This window comes from Pelophylax lessonae (assembly GCF_965119305.1).
Source record: "Pelophylax lessonae genome assembly, chromosome: 11".
Taxonomy (NCBI): Eukaryota; Metazoa; Chordata; class Amphibia; order Anura; family Ranidae; genus Pelophylax; species Pelophylax lessonae.
This window is the reverse complement of record NC_138778.1, coordinates 182,795,475-182,813,154: the sequence shown is the minus strand read 5'-3', so window position 1 is coordinate 182,813,154 and position 17,680 is coordinate 182,795,475. Positions and strand designations below refer to the sequence as shown.

The 17,680-nt window shown below is 42.0% G+C and overlaps 1 protein-coding gene across 4 annotated transcripts in view; it reads left to right on the top strand.

Moving 5' to 3' along the window:
- Positions 1–17,680, top strand: part of TLK2 (tousled like kinase 2) — a 150,159-nt gene that overhangs the window by 35,500 nt on the left and 96,979 nt on the right. For all 4 annotated transcript variants that reach the window (XM_082271300.1, XM_082271301.1, XM_082271298.1 and 1 more), the window contains exons 2-3: positions 6,808–6,893; positions 16,319–16,390. In XM_082271300.1, coding sequence (XP_082127426.1) covers positions 6,813–6,893; positions 16,319–16,390 — 153 coding nt within the window. In that variant the 5' untranslated portion in view covers positions 6,808–6,812. The remainder of the gene's footprint in view (positions 1–6,807; positions 6,894–16,318; positions 16,391–17,680) is intronic.

Below are 17,680 nucleotides of genomic sequence, written 5' to 3'. Positions count from 1 at the left end.
TGAATCCTGGGAGCGGAACGTTCCGCTCCCTGGAGTCAATGCAAGCAGGAAGTGACGGCGCGGCCGTGACCACAAAGGGAGGAAGTAGAAGGAAGGTAAGTATATCTTCTTCAAAAACAAGGTAAGTAAAGAAAAAAAATTGGCACTATCCATTTGTTTTTTTGGGGATTTAAAGCAAGCGGATGGCCCAAAGGTGTTTTTGAGGCCGGAACTCTGCTTTCATGTAGCATTTACTTCCTGGAATCCATTTGCCCTTCGCTCAGGCATGCAGACAGGAGAGCGTGCTTCGCTGAGAAAGCCCCTCTGCCCCTCCTGAAGACTCCTGGGATGTATGACATTTGCCTAGGTCTGTAAACCAGAAAGTAACTAAAGAAATGTAAAAAAAAAAAAAAAAAAGTTTAAAACCAGTAAATAGATATAGATCTATCTACTAATACTAGCTGTATAAGGATTTAAAATGGTCAATGTTTTGTTTTATAATATTTATTTCTATTTTTTTTTTTTTCTCGTTTAGTAAAGGTATACAGTGTACAAAACAGCAGCTAAACAAATTGGGTTCCTCCATATAGATCAGAAATGTTCAGAGATATCACAAGAACAGCTACACCTCACAGTGAGGTTGATTCAACCAAACCGAAGAGCGCAGAACCTGGCACAGCCTTCCACGGAAGACAATCGGCCTCCAACCCCAGTTTGCTCAACCAAACTTAACTAAATAAATAAAACTATGAAAGCCGACCGCCCCCCACGCAGAGCCTCACCAGATCCTGCACTCCCGAACCCCAGCAAATCAACCCCACTCTGTGTAATAAAATGTATAAAAGGTTATGACGTATATAGTGTATGAGACACCGGTAATGTATCCTGGACAACAGCTACACTCCCCAGATATTTAAACATATAGGAGTCCAGGAACCCTCCTACAGCCCAGTAAACACAAGCCATGTCCTCTCCAAATGAAGTCCATGTAACCAATTACCCATAAATACATACCTATAAAAGGAGAGACGAAAACAATCAAGCTAAACTTAATATCAAAAGCTAACCTAGAACAAAACAAAACCCACACCCTACATGCTCTCCGCCTCAAGAGACAAGTATAGAGCTAAACTTTTGCGTGTTTGGATATGTAATCCAGGTAGCCCAAGTTGAAACATGCTCTAAGCTATCATGTTCCACAGCTAGTAAATATTCCAGTTCCATGAGGGAATCCATTTCCATTGCCCATTCAGCAAAATTAAGCACTACTGGGGATTTTCAGTTTCGGGGAATTATTGCTCTAGCCGCTGTCAAAAAGTAGCGAAGTTTGTCACGTCTTGCGCTTTCTATTTGAACTTGGCAATATAGACAGCAAAGTAATCTGTGGCGTATTGGGGATAAAGGTCCCTGTCACTTTACAGTAGAATTGTAAAACCGAGGCCCAGAACCTCTTAATCAGAGGGCACTTAGCCCATACATGAAGCATGGTGCCCTCTTGGTTCCCCCATCACCAACACACACTACATGCAGAGGGGTAATTACTAATGCAAAGTATCTGGACACCTGTACTATCGTGACAGAATTTTATAATTTTCCTCTAGTGGCACACTGGCTATAGAGAGCTTGTGAAACATAAATGCCTTTCCCTATTTCTGTTAAAAAAAATAAATAAATGCCTTCTCCCAATCTTCCTCACTGGTTTTTAATTTCTTCTCCCACAGTATAAGCCAGAGGATTTGGATGGGAAAGTAGAAATAAAATAAGATTTTGGAAATTTGTTTGCTTTGGAGGGAAGTCACTCAGTAGCAGATTTTCAAATGAAGTAGAAGTGGAGATAAGTTTCTGTTTTATTAACAATTGAAGCAGAAAAATTAATTCATTTGTTGCTGCAAAAACCAATTTTCCATTCTATATTCCTCTGAATTAGAAACTGTAGGGTTAGGGAGGGAGCTGTCAGCGGAGAGGATTGAAGCCAAGTGACGATGTGTCAGTTTAGTGCAGGGACCAAGAACATGACAATGTATGCCTATAGGATAAGATGAATTATTGAATAGGAGTGTCATGGGACCGTTATAAGCAGACCTATGGGACATTCACGCCGCCTCTGTTAGGTAGGGAAAGCACATTGCGATTTCAACCAGGGACTTTTCGATCCCCATATGAACTCTGTAAAGGCCCTCTGCAGCATATGGGGAAAAAAACCCAGAATGTATACTGGAACAGTTGTGAAAAGGTATAAAAATCTCGGAATAACATCCATTTTCAGCGTATTTCCAAACTACAAGAGGGTTTTCCTATTGTAGTTTTGAAGATCAATAATGGTTTTATGTAGAAGCACATCTTAAGAGAGTAAAGCTTAGATTGATCCTGTGGGATATTTATCCCTAGGCATTTTAAAGAAGTTGAACAGATTCTTAAGGGGAAAATTTGCCTTAACCACTTGCCGACTGCCTAACGCCGATCTACGTCGGCAGTCAGCCCCTCACAGGCAAAGTGACGTAGGGCTACGTCACTAGCTTGTGAGGGTCTAGGGAGCGAGCGCGCGCTCCCGCGTGGTCACGGACCCCCCCGCGTGTGTGACCGGCGGACCCGATGTCCGCCGGTCACTCGGCGATCGGCGGGGGAGAGGGAGAATGTCAGGCAGCTTGTGTAAACAAGCCACCTGTCATTCTCCTTGCTGTTAAGACACTGATCACTCGGATCTAGTATGTAGATCCGTTGATCAGTGTCCTTACAGCTGAAGCCACAGCCAATCACAGTAGAAAGCACGCCCCTAGGGATACACACAGCCCCTCCCTCCCAAATAAAGTTAACCCCTTCACTACCAGTGTATTTTTACAGTAACAGTGCATATATATAGCACTGATTACTGTAGAAATGTCACTGGTAACCCCAAAAGTGTCAAAAATGTCAGTCAAGGGTCCGATCTGTCCGCCCTAATGTCGCAGTACCGCAAAAAAAATCGCAGATCGCCGCCATTACACGTTAAAAAAAAAAAACAACAAAAATGACAAAAATCTTTCCCTTTGTTAGTAAACGCGATAACTTTTGCGCAAACCAATCAAAATACGCTTTTTGCGATTTTTTTTTTTTTTACCAAACATAGGTAGCATAAAACAAATTGGCCGAAAAAGTTAAAAAATTTTGATTTTTACATTTTTTTTTGGGGGGGGAATTTCATATAAAAAAAATGTGAAAAATATTGCTATTTTTGCAAAATTGACGCTCTTTTTTTGTTTATAGCACGTGATCAAAAAATCGCACAGGTGATCAAATACCACCAAAAGAAAGCTCTGTTTGTGGGAAAAAAAGGACGCCAAATTCGTTTAGGTACAGCGTCGCACGACCGCGCAATTGTCCGTTAAAGTCACGCAGTGCCGAATCGCAAAATACCCCCTGGTCGGAATGGGGGTAAAATCTTCCGGGGCTTAAGTGGTTAAGTGTCTGTATTGTGGTCACTGAAAGTAAGACATTAAGAATATCAGATTTGTAAAGATTGACTTTGAAATTTACTCCCAAAGCCAAACTTTCTGAATTCATGTACAATAGAAGGCATTGCTATATGGCATTGAGTCATGCAAAGCAGGAGATCATCTGCAAATAAGGACAGTTTGACCTGAAGTAAACCTATAGATATGCCAGGGATGTTCGGATTACCCCTAATGATAACGGCCAGGTGCTCAATTGTTAGTATACAGGTGCATCTCATAAAATTAGAATATCCTCAAAAAGTTAATTTATTTCAGTAATTCAGTTCAAAAAATGAAACTCCTATAATCCTCAGACTGTGGAAAATGTTGCATTTCATTTTGGAAATCAATGTCCCAGAGTGTGGAGGAAGAGTGGAGAGGCACAGAATCCAAGTTGCATGAGGTCCAGTGTGAAGTTTCCACAGTCAGTGATGATTTGGGGAGCCATGTCATCTGCTGGTGTTGGTCCACTGTGTTTTATCAAGTCCAAAGTCAGTGCAGCCCTCTACCAGGCAATTCTAGAACACTTCATGCTTCCCTCTGCTGACCGGCTTTATGGAGATGCCGATTTCATTTTCCAGCAGGACTTGGTACCTGCCCACACTACCAAAAGTACCAATACCTGGTTTAATGATTATGGTATCACTGTGCCTGATTGGCCAGCAAACTCGCCTAACCTAAACCCCATAGAGAATCTGGGGTATTGTCAAGAGAAAGATGAGAGGCCAGCTGAAGGCTGCTATCAAAGCAAGCTAGGGTTCCATAACACTAAAAAAATAATAAATTAATAAAATTAAAAGAAAGAAATGCTTGAAATCTTACTCTGTGTATGACACATCTATATAAAATGAGTTTTACTTTTTGAATTGAATTTCTGAAATTTTAGTTTTTTGATGTTCTAATTTTATGAGATGCACTTGTATAAAGCACAGGGGGGAAGGGGGCAACCCTGACATGTTCAATTTATTAATAAGGAATCATGAGAAGAGTGATCCATTGACCCTCACCCTTGCCCGAAGGGCATGAGTACAGAGCCAAGATACTAGAGATCATCCTAGGGCCCAGTCCCATTTGGACCAATGTATGTCACACAAATGCCCAACTGACCCTATCAAAAGCCTTCTCTACATCTACGGACAGGAGGCACATGAAACAGGAGAGGACTGAGTGTTGCATTAGCAACATCGCTTTAATCATATTATCTAGTGCTTCATGCTCAGCAGCTAAACCCACCTGGACCAGATGGATAATAAGACCCTAAAGCAAAGGTTGTGTTCTATTAGCGATCATCTTTGGAATACATTTTCAGATCAACCCCAATTATTGAAATGGGTCAAAAATTTGAAAATAAGCATGATATTTATCAGGTTTTTGGTATCGGAGAAATGTCATTCAAGGGCCTGAGGGGAAATGCCATACTGCATTGAAGACTTTAAAGGAGTTGTAAAGTCAGGAAGGTTTTTTTATCTTAATGCATTCTATGCATTGATAAAAAGTCTTCTGTGTTTAGCTACCTCCCCAGCACCCCTAATACTTACCTGTTCCCCCGCTCTGTCCAGCGATGTCCACAAGTCCCTCGGCTGTCCTTCCTGATTGGCTGAGATACAGACGTGACGACATTGGTTCCTGTGGCTGTCAATCAAAGTCAGTGAGCCAATCAGGAGAGGAGTGGGGCAGAGCGGTAGTTCCGTGTCTGAATGGACACAGAGCTGCAGCTGGGCTTGGGTGCCCCTATAGCAAGCTGCTTGCTGTGGGGGCACTCGATAGGAGAAAGGGGCAGGAATGAGGGACCCAAGAAGAGGAGGATCTGGGCTGCTCTGTGCAAAACCAACTGTACAGAGGTAAGTATAATATGTTTTTTTAAAAAGAGAGACTTTTTTTTAGATCACTTTAACCAAAAAACAGAGCGAGAACATCACAATGTTTGTAAAATTTTGGAGTAAAACAGCCTGGGCCCGGGACTCTTCCCTGGTATGATACTGTTAATGAAAATAAGCGTCTTCTCTGTAATGTGGGCCTCCAAAGCATTTCTTGTTTCATTACCCAAAGCTGGTGAAGGGATTTCGGCAACATATTTTGCCATACCTTCCTCCCTAGCATCTGATTCCAAGGGCAACGAGGGAACCGGCAAATTATATAAATCATGATGATTTCTAAGTACCTCGAATAGAAGAGGAATCATGGACCAGCGTACCATCAGTAGTCCGTATTTTGGAACAAAACGTCGAATTTGTCTTCGATTTCAGTAACCGTGCAAGAGGTCTACCACACCTATTCCCCAGTTCATAGTGTCTTGCCACCTGTTTGTTATCAAAAGTGAAGCTTCCCTCAATTAATACTTGCCTTCGCCCTGCTCACTTGCTATTCCTTTCATCTGTTGGAGCTGTTGAAAGGTCTCAGTGGCTCTTTGTATGTGGGAGCATGTGACTTTCTTCCCTTCCTTCCAGGATGGAGTGCACAAAGCCAATCATCATCTGGGCTGGGAACAGTCACCTGTCCGATTTACTGGAAAACCTGTTACTACAGGCTGCCTGCAGAATTCATCTTCTGTGGTTCAGTAGTGAAAGGCCCCCATCACATCCCACCATGCCCATTTACAGTATTGAGATCCCACTTTGCATACTGTGATGTGTTGGGTGCCTTCTAAGCTTTGAGTCTTCTAGAAGTCGGATTAGACATACTGATGTCATCCATGTTTTAAGGCGCTTCACTGTAATGCAGAAATCAATTTTAAAGTAGGTCAGACTGGTCATCTTGCCATGTTTATTTTGCATTTATCTGCTTATTTGTCACTTGTGGTGCCAGATGTAATTAAAATGTAGTCTATTAAATGCTAATGGCTTTTGTGTGACCAGGTGACATGGTGTCCTTGAGGAATAAAGATAAAGAAATAAAGAGAACAATGTTCACTATATACCTATTTGATGCAAATTGCTCCACTACTATTCTATTCAAGATAATAGACTTAGATTTTTTATTTTTTTTGTAGCTCAGGGAAAGTGTTTGGGAAACGTTGAAGCCATTAAGTCTTTGTTGCAAAGCTTGACCTTCAGGCTGAAGGTATCTCGGATTTTAGCTGAGGACTGAGCATCCCAGCGTGCCATTAATCATTTTGTATGAGGCTCGGGGGTTTATGTAACCTACCTCTCTCCCCCTCTTTTAAATTTGAGTACTTTGTTTTAGCAGCAGGCATTTATGTGTACTTCCTGTCACTGTAGTGTTACACGGGCCTAAAATCAGTAAGCAGAAAGTTAAGTGACCCAGTAATAGTCTATGCACAGATATTTCTGATGACCTGCCTGTTCTAAGCTTTCATTGGCCATAACCTCTAATTTCCTGCGTTTTTATCATTTTGTAGTGGAAATGATGGAAGAATTGCATAGCCTGGACCCTCGGCGCCAGGAATTGTTGGAAGCACGATTTACAGGAGCCGGAGTTTCAAAGGTAAGCTTTGACATGTCATTCGCTTACAATGAATGTTGGGATTGTGCTATAGTAGCTTTAATAGGTCTGTTTTCAGTGCTACTTTGTGCGGTTTTCGTAATTGCAAGCCCAGTAGACTTGCATAGCCCATGTTTGTACTTTGAAGGCTTTTTCAGATTAGGGCTCTTTCACACGGCCGCTCCGCTTGTCCGCAAATCATCCTATTTTTTTGCGGATGATTTGCGGACATAATGTAAGTCTATGGCATTGCGGATGTCAGCGGAATACCATCCGCTGACATCCGATTTTCTTCCTTTCAGTTCTGTTCCATTTTTTCCTATTTTTTCATCCGTGTAAAAAACGGAAAGGAAGGAAAATCGGTGTGTCAGCGATGTCATCCGCTGACATCTGCAATGCCATAGACTTACATTATGTCCGTATATCATCCGCAAAAGGATGGGATGATATGCGGGCACACGGAGCGGATGACACAAATGTCATCCGCTCCGTGGAAAAAAAAAGTCCAGCAGCGGACTAGAGCAGCGGAGCGGCCGTCTGAAAGAGCCCTTACACTTTGCACAGGAGTTGTGCTGTTACTAACACAAGTTTAACATTCGGAAATGGCACATTGTGTCTTCCTGAGCTGTTCATGAATGTTTGTGGGATGTTTAAAAAAAAAAAGTTTTCCTCTCTTATGAACAAGCCTTAAATTGTGGTGTAAGGTCGGGGGGCTGGCTGTTAAAGTTTTAAACCTGGCCACAATATAGGGTTGACAGCCTGTTGGCACTCACTGCTAAGTGTTTTTTTTTTTTTTTTTTTTTTTTAATAGAGGCTCCTCCAGCATTTCTCTCTCCTTGTTGGTTGTGTCCCAGCTGACAAGTACGTGTTATTTGGTTGACTCTCTTTTGTTCTAAATACAACACATGGGAGTTTAATTATTATCATGGGGATGATTGGAGAGAGGCTGTTAACTTTCTGTGAAGTGGGTGTTTTAACCTTTTTATTTATCTTGTTATGCACAGTGAAGGTTAAAGTGTTTCCCATTTATATGCACACAGATCGGATCTATTTGGGTTTCTTTGTGGGAAGGCTGTGTGTATCATTTTTTTTTCAGTTCATTTGTCAGACATAAGGGGCACGTATATAAAGCAGTAAATGTAACTTTCAATAACCTTCACTAATGCCAAGTCAATAATATAATTTTAAACCCATTCACCTGCATTTAGCCACTGTTCGCACCGCTGTGACCTTTCAAATTGCATGAGAAGTCTCACCTCTGTCAGCAATAGAATCGTGCATATCGCCGCAACCCATGTCGCAACAATTCTGAAAGTAGAGCTGCACGACCGTTAAATCATTGTAACAATCATATAACTTTAAAAAATCGCTTTTTAAGTACAGAGCAGTTCCATGCTCAGTGCTGAGCGATAAAAAGAAACCTTGTATCATTTGGTTCTTTTAAATAAAAGGGATAAACTTCGGTCTGCAAATGAGGTCAGTTTAACCGCTTAAAGCAGGGGGTCAGCAATTTTTTTCCACTTAGGGGCCGAATTCAATGTATGTGAATGCGTTGGAGGGTCCCATTCACCTGCTAATGAAGATAATAATAATCCTAACGTAATAACAATACAGGGTTTCCTCAAAAGTGGAACTCCGCTGATCGGCTTCCTCCCCCCCCCCCCCCTCCAGTGCCCCATTTGGAACTTTTCAGGGGTGGGGGAACGGGCTCCTGCTTTTGACGGGTACCCTTCCCCACTTCCTGGGAAACAGCGCAGTGGCGATGTCCCTCGGAAGTTCGGCCCCCTCCTTTTTCCTCCGCCGCTGGGCCAATTACAAAGCACAGCGCGCTTTGTGCATGCGCAGTAGGGAACCAGCAGTAAAGCCGAAAGGCTTCACTGCCGGATTCCCTTACCCTGGATGGCAGCGGCGGCACTCGAGAGCCGATACATAAATCGGCTTCGGGTGCCGACATCGCGGGCTCCCTGGACAGGTAATTCTACTATTTAAAAGTCAGCAGCTACAGTATTTGTAGCTGCTGACTTTTAATTTTTTTAGGAGGGCGGAACTCCGGTGCTTCACTAATACAAAACTAGTTCACCCTGGGGGAGCATGCAGGTTCACTCCCTTGAGGCTCTGGCATATGTCCTTCTTCTTTTTATATAGTGATCTGTGAATAAATGAACTACAACTTCTGTCTTCCACCGCAGCAAATGGCTTGTAGTTTTCAATGAACTTTTATGGTGCTGTTGAGCGCTCTCATAATTCATTGATCCCTGCTCTCCAGCAACTGTCTACCCCTACAAAAGATACAGGCAGACAGCTATAGGGCCCTTTCACACGGGCGCTCCGTATGTCCGCAAATCATCCTATTTTTTTGCGGATGATTTGCGGACATAATGTAAGTCTATGGCATTGCGGATGTCAGCGGAATACCATCCGCTGACATCCGATTTTCCTCCTGTCAGTTCTGTTCCGTTTTTTGGAACTGAAAAAATCCTATTTTTGTTCCGTTCAAAAAACGGAAAGGAAGGAATATCGGATGTCAGCGGTGTCATCCGCTGACATCCGCAATCCCCATAGACTTACATTAGGTCCGCATATCATCCGCAAACGGATGGGATGATATGCGGACCTACGGAGCGGATGACAGAAATGTCATCCGCTCCGTGAAAAAAAAAAAAAAAAAAGTCCCGCAGCGGACCTTTCACACGGAAAGCCCGTGTGAAAGAGCCCATACTGAGATTCTGCAGGAACCTAACATCAGCAGATTGCAGGTGCAATGCTCTGTAGGCTCCAGGAAAAAAAAAAAAAGGATAAATGCACATTTTTTTTTTCTCTGACAAAAATATTTGCATTTATTTATTTTAAAAGGTTAACTTAGCCTCTAAAGTTGAACTTCAGTCCTGCTCTGGCCAGGGTCCCCCCCCCCCCTCCTCCGGGTAATTATTGTGCATGCGTAAATCCAATCAGTAAATCCTACGCGCAACCAGGTAGTTAATTGCCGCAAGCACTTCACTATCTCACACAGTGTAAGCAATTGTATCAAAAAATGCTGCGCAATAAGTAGCGAACCAATTAGTGACTCAATGTGATCCAATCATCAAGAGACATCAAATATATAGTGATCATAAATACATACATAAATTGTTGTAAACGCATGTAAAAAAATCCAGTAGTGCAAAAAATGCTGAATGAGCTAGTGTAAGTAAATAACAACCACTTAAAATCTATTCTAAAGTGTCACTGGCGCCAAATATGTGATAAAGTAAAAAATCACAAATAAATAATTAATACACATGTGCAAAGGTCCATTTGTGCAAAATGAATATGTGCAGATAATAGAGCCACATAAAGTGCTCCAAGGTGACAGTGACAACTTCTCACAGCAAACTGTGCACCCCCTTGTGAGTGGGCGCTCACCTTATGAAGTTTGACTTGGCATTTAAGTGTGTCGTCACACGTAGGGGAAGAGCAAGGACGGACGGAACGCTGTACCTGACAGTCAGTGAGGCTGTCGGCTGCTACCGCTAGATCGGGCTGCTGTTCTCACCACACCAACACGATACCTATCCTATTCGGATGCTGATGATAGATTGGTGCACTGTAGCACCTTTTTAAATGTGAGTGTTTTTGATTCATTTTTTTTCAATACATTTAAAATTAAAAAGATTTCAGCACTATTCCGTTTTTTTCCTTTGCTTATGTGATAGGTGTACTGGGTATAGGATGGCACTATTTTCTGGGGATCCATTTGGAAAAGGATCCATTTCTGAGAGGATTGGACAGACTCCACTAAGTGCTCTCTGACTATATCTTAAATGCGAAGTCACACTTCATAAGGAGAGCGCCCACTCAAAAGGGGGTGCACAGTTTGCTGTGAGAAGTTGTCACCTTGGAGCACTCGTCACTTTATATGGCTCTGTTATCTATCTGCACATATTCAGCACTATTGGCACCTTTTTGAAGAGGCTGCATTTGTACCTGCACTGGCTCAACAGGAATAATTTTGGACAAATAGACTTTTGCACATGTGTATTAGTTCTTTGTGATTTTTTTACTTTATCACATATTTGGCACAAGTGGCACTTTAGAAGATTTATTTTAAGTGGTTGTTATTTACTTTCACTAGCTCATTCAGCATTTTTTGCACACTGGATTTTTTGTACATGCGTTTACCACAATATATTTATGTATTTATGATCACTATATATTTGATGGATTATTGGATCACATTGAGTCACTAATTGGTTCGCTACGTATTGCGCAGCATTTTTTGATTATAATTGTGCATGCGTAGATGTGCCCATGGAGCTCTGCCCGGCCTTTGTGTATTTGGAAGAGCTGATGATCCTTGTTGCCAGTCTTTGCACTGGGAAACTGCTCATGGGGAGAATGAATGTGTGTGTGTGTAGAGATATTCCCTAGGTTTGCAAAAAACGGCCAGGTGCTCCCCCACAAAGAGATCTATGCAAATCCACAAGTAGTATAGAGGAACTCACGGGGTCTTGCAAAGGAAGTAGATCAAAACAGCAGCTTTTTTTTTTTTTTTTGGTCAACGTTTCACTGAAGCTTAATCCATCATCTTTCTCATCATGATGCCTTGAAAAATTTAACTGAGCGTTAAAATGTTGACGATAAAAAAAAAAAATGTGGTGCCTTTTTTTTTTTTTTTTGTCATAAATATCCATTGGTAAGGGAGAAGGCAGGGCAGCACAAGATGCCATTTAGGGTAAAGGTACACTTTAAAGTCGGCTCTGACACCCTCTTGTCTCCCACACTTGGGGTCACCTATCTTAGTAATAAACCAGTAATGAGATGTGTGTATTTGCATAGCAGAGCACCCTGGATTTAAGCGCTGAATTTGTATCTATTCCTGAGCTCCAGGTAAATGAGACCGTCATTAGCACTAGATATTAACACCCCCTTACCTACCTTTACAAGAATACAAGACTGTCTTCCCTTTCTGTGGCAAGATGGGCTACCATACCTATTATACTTTGGGGTCTGTGTCTGCTCCTCACGATTATGTCTGTATATAACTACCCTCCGTTATATGAACTGTTATAGAAGCCTAGGCATGATGGTTATTTAAACTGCATATTTTCTGCCAATCCAAGACAGGTCAAACAGCATACAGCTGGAAAGATGTTTCTCTCTCATGCTATCTTTGCCTGTATTGCTACGATGAACTGAGCGCATGCATTTTCAATCTAAAATTTTTTGTTTCATTTGGAGGTAAGAAAGTCCCACAGGTTAGCTAACAAAACTGTTTCCCCTGGTCTCATGGAAGGCTAGAGTTGCCCAGATTTTGGTGCTATTATCAAGCGGCCCTCTCTTTTGTCTACTCTAAGCGGCAAAAGCCAGATTGGGAAGATATGAAGCGACAAGCTGTACGTCCTTATATGATGGCTTTCTAGTTGTGGAAAACCCCTTGAGACCAACCCCCCAATAATGACCCCAACGTTCTCACATTCTCTTCGCACTATGAGACTTACTATGGTCACAACCTTCCCTTGTCTTGGACTTAACACCACTTGCTCTTATGTTTAAAAGCCCCATGTTCCCACTAGAATGGATGCAAAATCGTTTTTCGATGGTGGTTCATCAATGAATTTGTCATTTTATTCGCAAGGGTTCTTTCACCATACAGCATTGCCTTACAACTCTCGAGATGCCCACTCCTGACTGCATCTTCAAGTTTACAAACCCTCAGTGCGAATGATGTGTTTTCGGGGGTTACAGGGCACATCTGATGGACCTTCCCTAAGGTGATTTGATTCTAGATGCAAGTCCATGCTATGTCTGTCTGTCTTGCAGCCCCTGTGAGGCCCTGTTGCACTCAATCTTCTCCTTTTCAATGAACCAGAGGAGACTGGTGGGGTTTGTGTTGCTGGCTGCTCGGTAAATCCTCGCTTGTGCATGGAGGCAACCTTTCCTTTAATATCGCTGAAATAAAACAGAGACTCATGGGCATTATGGTGCACGAGAAGCTCACATCTAACCAAGAAGATAAGTACTTTGAGTACCTGAAGGTCTGGAGTCCTTGAATCGATTACAACACTCAGACTAATAGAGATAATTACCTGCTCTTTGTGAACCATCTTGGTTTAGGAGTAGTGAGCCCACCCCCTCCCTCCTGGTTGGACCACGAGGCTCCCCTCCCCCCTTTTCCCCTCTTTCTTCTTTCCCAGGCAAGTTTCCCCACCTCTTTGTTTCTAACTCAGTCATAGTTCTTCATTAGGAGATGGGCTTGTACCGATTTCACGCTATCCCTACCCATCTCTTGCTTTGTGCTTCCTATAGTTGGTGGACCTTTTCCTCTTACCACTCAACCACGCACTTATTAGTGTATTGCACTTCACTTTAATATGATTCTCTTCCTACTAGCTACTCTTCTGCTTTTATAGAAGTCACCCTAGCTCATGTTCTTTGCTATCGTACTGTGATTTACATTTTGCAAGCCTTACTTTGATCCTTTGTACTATCCTACTGTCCTACTACCTGTTTACAGTTTTCTTGTAAATTCTTAGAAAAACCCAATAAATCCTTTGTGAAACTACTTTTAAGATGCCCCAATCCAAGAATTGTTGCTGTTATCAAATCTTCACCCTATTGGGGAGGAGGGAGGATTTCCCTTATGTATAGGCTCGTACTCTCCCCTTCCCAGGAACTTATCGTATCTGACAAAATGGGACTGAGATCTTTCTATGGACCTCAAGTTAGTCTTGGTGCTCTCATTTTCAAACCTCTTTCCAGGGTGTCCTAAATGTTTCACTGATAGAAGCTAAAAATAAGGTTTTAACTAGATGGTACCTAGTCCCTTTCCATCTTGCTAAAATGTCCTATTGTTTTAGAGGGTGTTCTATGAGGGGCACTATGCTCCATCTCGTATGAGATTTTCACGGATACAGGGTTTCTAAATAGGGTTTTTCCTTGCAATGCCAAGTTACTGGGGTCTCCATACTGCAGCAACTCCAAATTGCATTGTTAAATTAACCTGTTTCTGGGATCCCTCATAGCTCGCGACGACTGATCTTTTTTTCCTTGCTGCCAAAATTTTAATAGTGGGAGCATGGAAGAAACCCTTGGTTTCCCTACGGAGAGTGAAGCATAAGAGGACTTGGATTATGGTCCATGAACAAATTGCTAGCAAGATTAACCATCAGGTCCACCAATTTGAGAAAACATGGGAACCTTGGGCTAATTATATTACATATTCAGATAACCCCGTCTTCATGGCTGACCTTGATGTCTCCATGAGTTATCCTAGGTCCCCCTTTCCTTCCCTCCCTGTTGTATCTTCTTTCCAGTCCTCCTTCTCGTCTATATATCTTCTCTGAATCTTTCCCCTTTCCATTTAAGAGGTTTTTAAGGGGGTTGTAAAGTCAGGTTTTTTTTATCTTAATGCATTTTTTGCTTAAGATAAAAAATGCTTTGTGTGCTTCAGCCCCCCCTAATATTGTCCAGCGATGTCCATGCAGAGTGTCTCAGTCGTCCAAGATTCTCCCTCCTGTCTGGCTCAGACACAGCATTGGCTGCTGCTGTCAATCAAAGTCAGCCAATCAGGAGAGAGGGGGGTTAGGGCCGGGGCTTCGTGTCTGAATGGACACGGAGCTGTGACTTGGCTCGGGTGCCCCCATTGAAAGCTGCTTGCTGTGGGGGCACTGAACAGGAGGGAGGGGCCAGTATCACAGAAGAGGGACCCGAGAAAAAGAGGATCCGGGCTTCTCTGTGCAAATCCACTTCAGAGGAAGTATCTAACATACTTGTTGTTTTTATTAAAAAAAAAACGTAAGTGTTACAAAGCTCAGTTTGGTATGTATTGCCCGGAGGAAGATTTTTTTTTTTTCCTTTTTTTTTGTGGAGGGTGCATGTGATTAGCACAGGGCCAATCAGCACTCTCCATACTGAGGGTCAGAGGAGAATGAAAATTCCTCCTACAAGCTTTAACCAGACGCTCATAGAAGTAACAAGACTGCTATATACTACTGAAGAGAGAAGATATTTAGCAGTTTATATTTTCTAAAATAATTGCATTTCCATGTTCTGTGAACTGTGGGATATCAGATCTAGTTAAAGCAGGCTCCTGGGTTTAGTAACACACTTTAACCCCAGAATTATGTCATTGAACAATTGGACTGGCAATGCTACGATAGCTCTCACCATGCCCATCGTAAATGTAGATGGCTTATTTCTTTGATGATCAGTATTTTTGCATCAAGTCCTTCAGTCTCTTCAGTATGACCGATTCTCTTGCCTGATGTATGTTATCTAACTACCTTCCTCAATAGAAATATTGAACAAGAATTGCTAGATTTGAAATTAGTCTTGTGTTAGAGTATATGGTTCCTAATGTAATAATATCTTCAGTGTCATTATCTTTTTTTGCGTTTTGTAACAATTATTTTTGTGACTTGTTTATCCAGAACCAGCCTGAGCATTGCTTTACTGCTGAATTGAGATTCTGCATTGTCCATGCAGTATTTAGTTGTTTTTGTTTAGTGTATGTATCCTTGATCAGCAGACAGGTTCACCTCACGGGATATAATGAGAAGAAAATAGCACATGCCATACTCACACAGTTGGTTTGTAAAAGCATAACGCCAAATTGAGCAATTCACAGGCCTGGTAGAAGTGTATGTCAAAGGAGCAGCTTCCCACTGACAATTCTGTCAGAAAAACAGCTTCCTTCTGTCCATGGATAATTGCTCTCGTTGTTTACACCCCCATGAACCTATTCTTAAAGAACTTCAATCTAATTAATGAAGGATGTGGCTTTGAAATCAACGGCTGGTAAAATCTCTGAAGAAAACCGATGAACACTTGAGCTCCTCTTAGTGGGGGGGGGGCAGCTAATAGGCAGGCCGATGTTTGACACCATTGAATTATTAGACTATGCCAAGAGATTTGCTTCATGAGTCGGGGTATTGAAAAGTTTTCTCTGGTTAACAATGAAGGAACATCAGTACGTACAAGAAATATTTTGCATGTTATTTGGTGGTTAAAAGTGAATGGATCATGCTAAATATATGGGGGGAGTTGTTTCAGTGTAAAATAAGGAGCCACCTCTACTTCCTTCTGAAAATGGTAGTTGTCTGGCTATCACGGCAAGCCACTGCATTCGGAGCTTTCTAAGTCAATTATCTGAAACAAATATGCAGATCTGCAAAAATGGAGTTAGAGGGAATTCCTTAAAGCCCTTAAAACCTTGGGCGTAAAAAGTCCCTTGCTGTGAGCCATTCCCTCACCTGACATGCAAAATAATATTTCATTGTCATGGCTGTTCTTTGTATCAGTCTCAAGTAATAATGTGAAATAGAACTTATTGTGAGTGCTGATATTGGCAATTTCAGTCAGTGAAAGCATTTCTTCATTAATTGAATTTAAACATTTACAATTCTCTAAACTGAGCCTTATTTTCATTTTTTTTTTCTTTTTTTTTTAAGGGACAATTGAACAGTGAATCTTCTAACCAAAGTCTATGTAGTCTGGGTTCTCTGAGCGACAAAGAACTTGAGGTGAGAAGCTCATTCCAATTTTAGTTGTAAGAATAAAAAAGAACACTGGTATGTATGAGTTTTGCCCGTTTACATTTTCAATTAGCTTTTTGTGAATTCCTATTTTTAACAGGGACTATGTATAATTGGTTATGGAAATTGTGTGAATGCATATTTGCGTTCCATTATTACATTTGTTAGTAGTTTTGCATTTCCTGACAATTTGCTGAACTTATACCCAAGCTTGGGGTGCTATTAAGAAATAATGGCAGCGCAAGTGCATTGCTCATTTTGCCATGTTTAGCACTTTCAGTAAATGCTTTGGTGTGAATGCAGCCTTAAAGTTTATCCAGATGCAAGCATGTATGTATTGCAGATTACCATTTCTTAGATGTGGTTGTTAATCTATTAATCTTGTATCAGATATGGTCTTACCAGTTTTCTCAGCTACTTTGGGTAAATGTCAAAAGAATGTGTCCCTTTGTAATGGAGATGTGGAGTAGTAACCACAAAGGAGATGAGGACCCAAAATGTAACCAATGTGTGGTAAGCAGAAGCACCCACACACATACTGTTGCATATTCTGGGCTGAGAGAATGCACGCTGATCCAATAAAGTGTACTGTACACCTTTTCATGATGAATAGGCCACTAAGGCCCCTTTCACACAGGGGGACCGTTCAGATCTGCCTGTCTGTGTTTTTTTTGTGGATCTGAACGGTCACCCCATGCATGTCTATGTGGCATCGGATGTCAATGGAGACATGTCCGCTGACATCCGATCCGTCAAATCTGGACGGATGGAAACCCTATTTTCCATCCGTCCAGCGGATCAGATCGGATGACAACGGACAGACAGTTCGTTCCCATCTGATTGCCCCATAGAGATGCATGGGGACCTGGCAGCTGTGTCTCCGCACACAGCGCAGAGAACAGCTGTCATCCTTCTGCTCAGTGGGGTATTGGCGGATCGATCCCCCGCTGAGATAAACGGAAACAGTTTGACGGAATCCTAGTGTGAAAGAGCCCTAAAGAGCCAAGAAATGCGTTAACGGCATGTTTTAAACTGTTGTGATCAATAAATACCAACATTCCTGAAGAATCCACTTGGAGTCCCCTTTTAATAGGCTCCTCTCCTAGCCACACATTGGTTCGATTTCAAAACCTCATCCCCTTTACTTTTGTTCACCAGTCCTGATCAGCCTAGAGCAATGCAGGAATCTCTGGAAAACCCTGACGTGCATAGAGTGATCAGTCCACACTCTGCATGGAGACCATATTCTCCACATTTGCTTAAATAGGTTGCCTTACC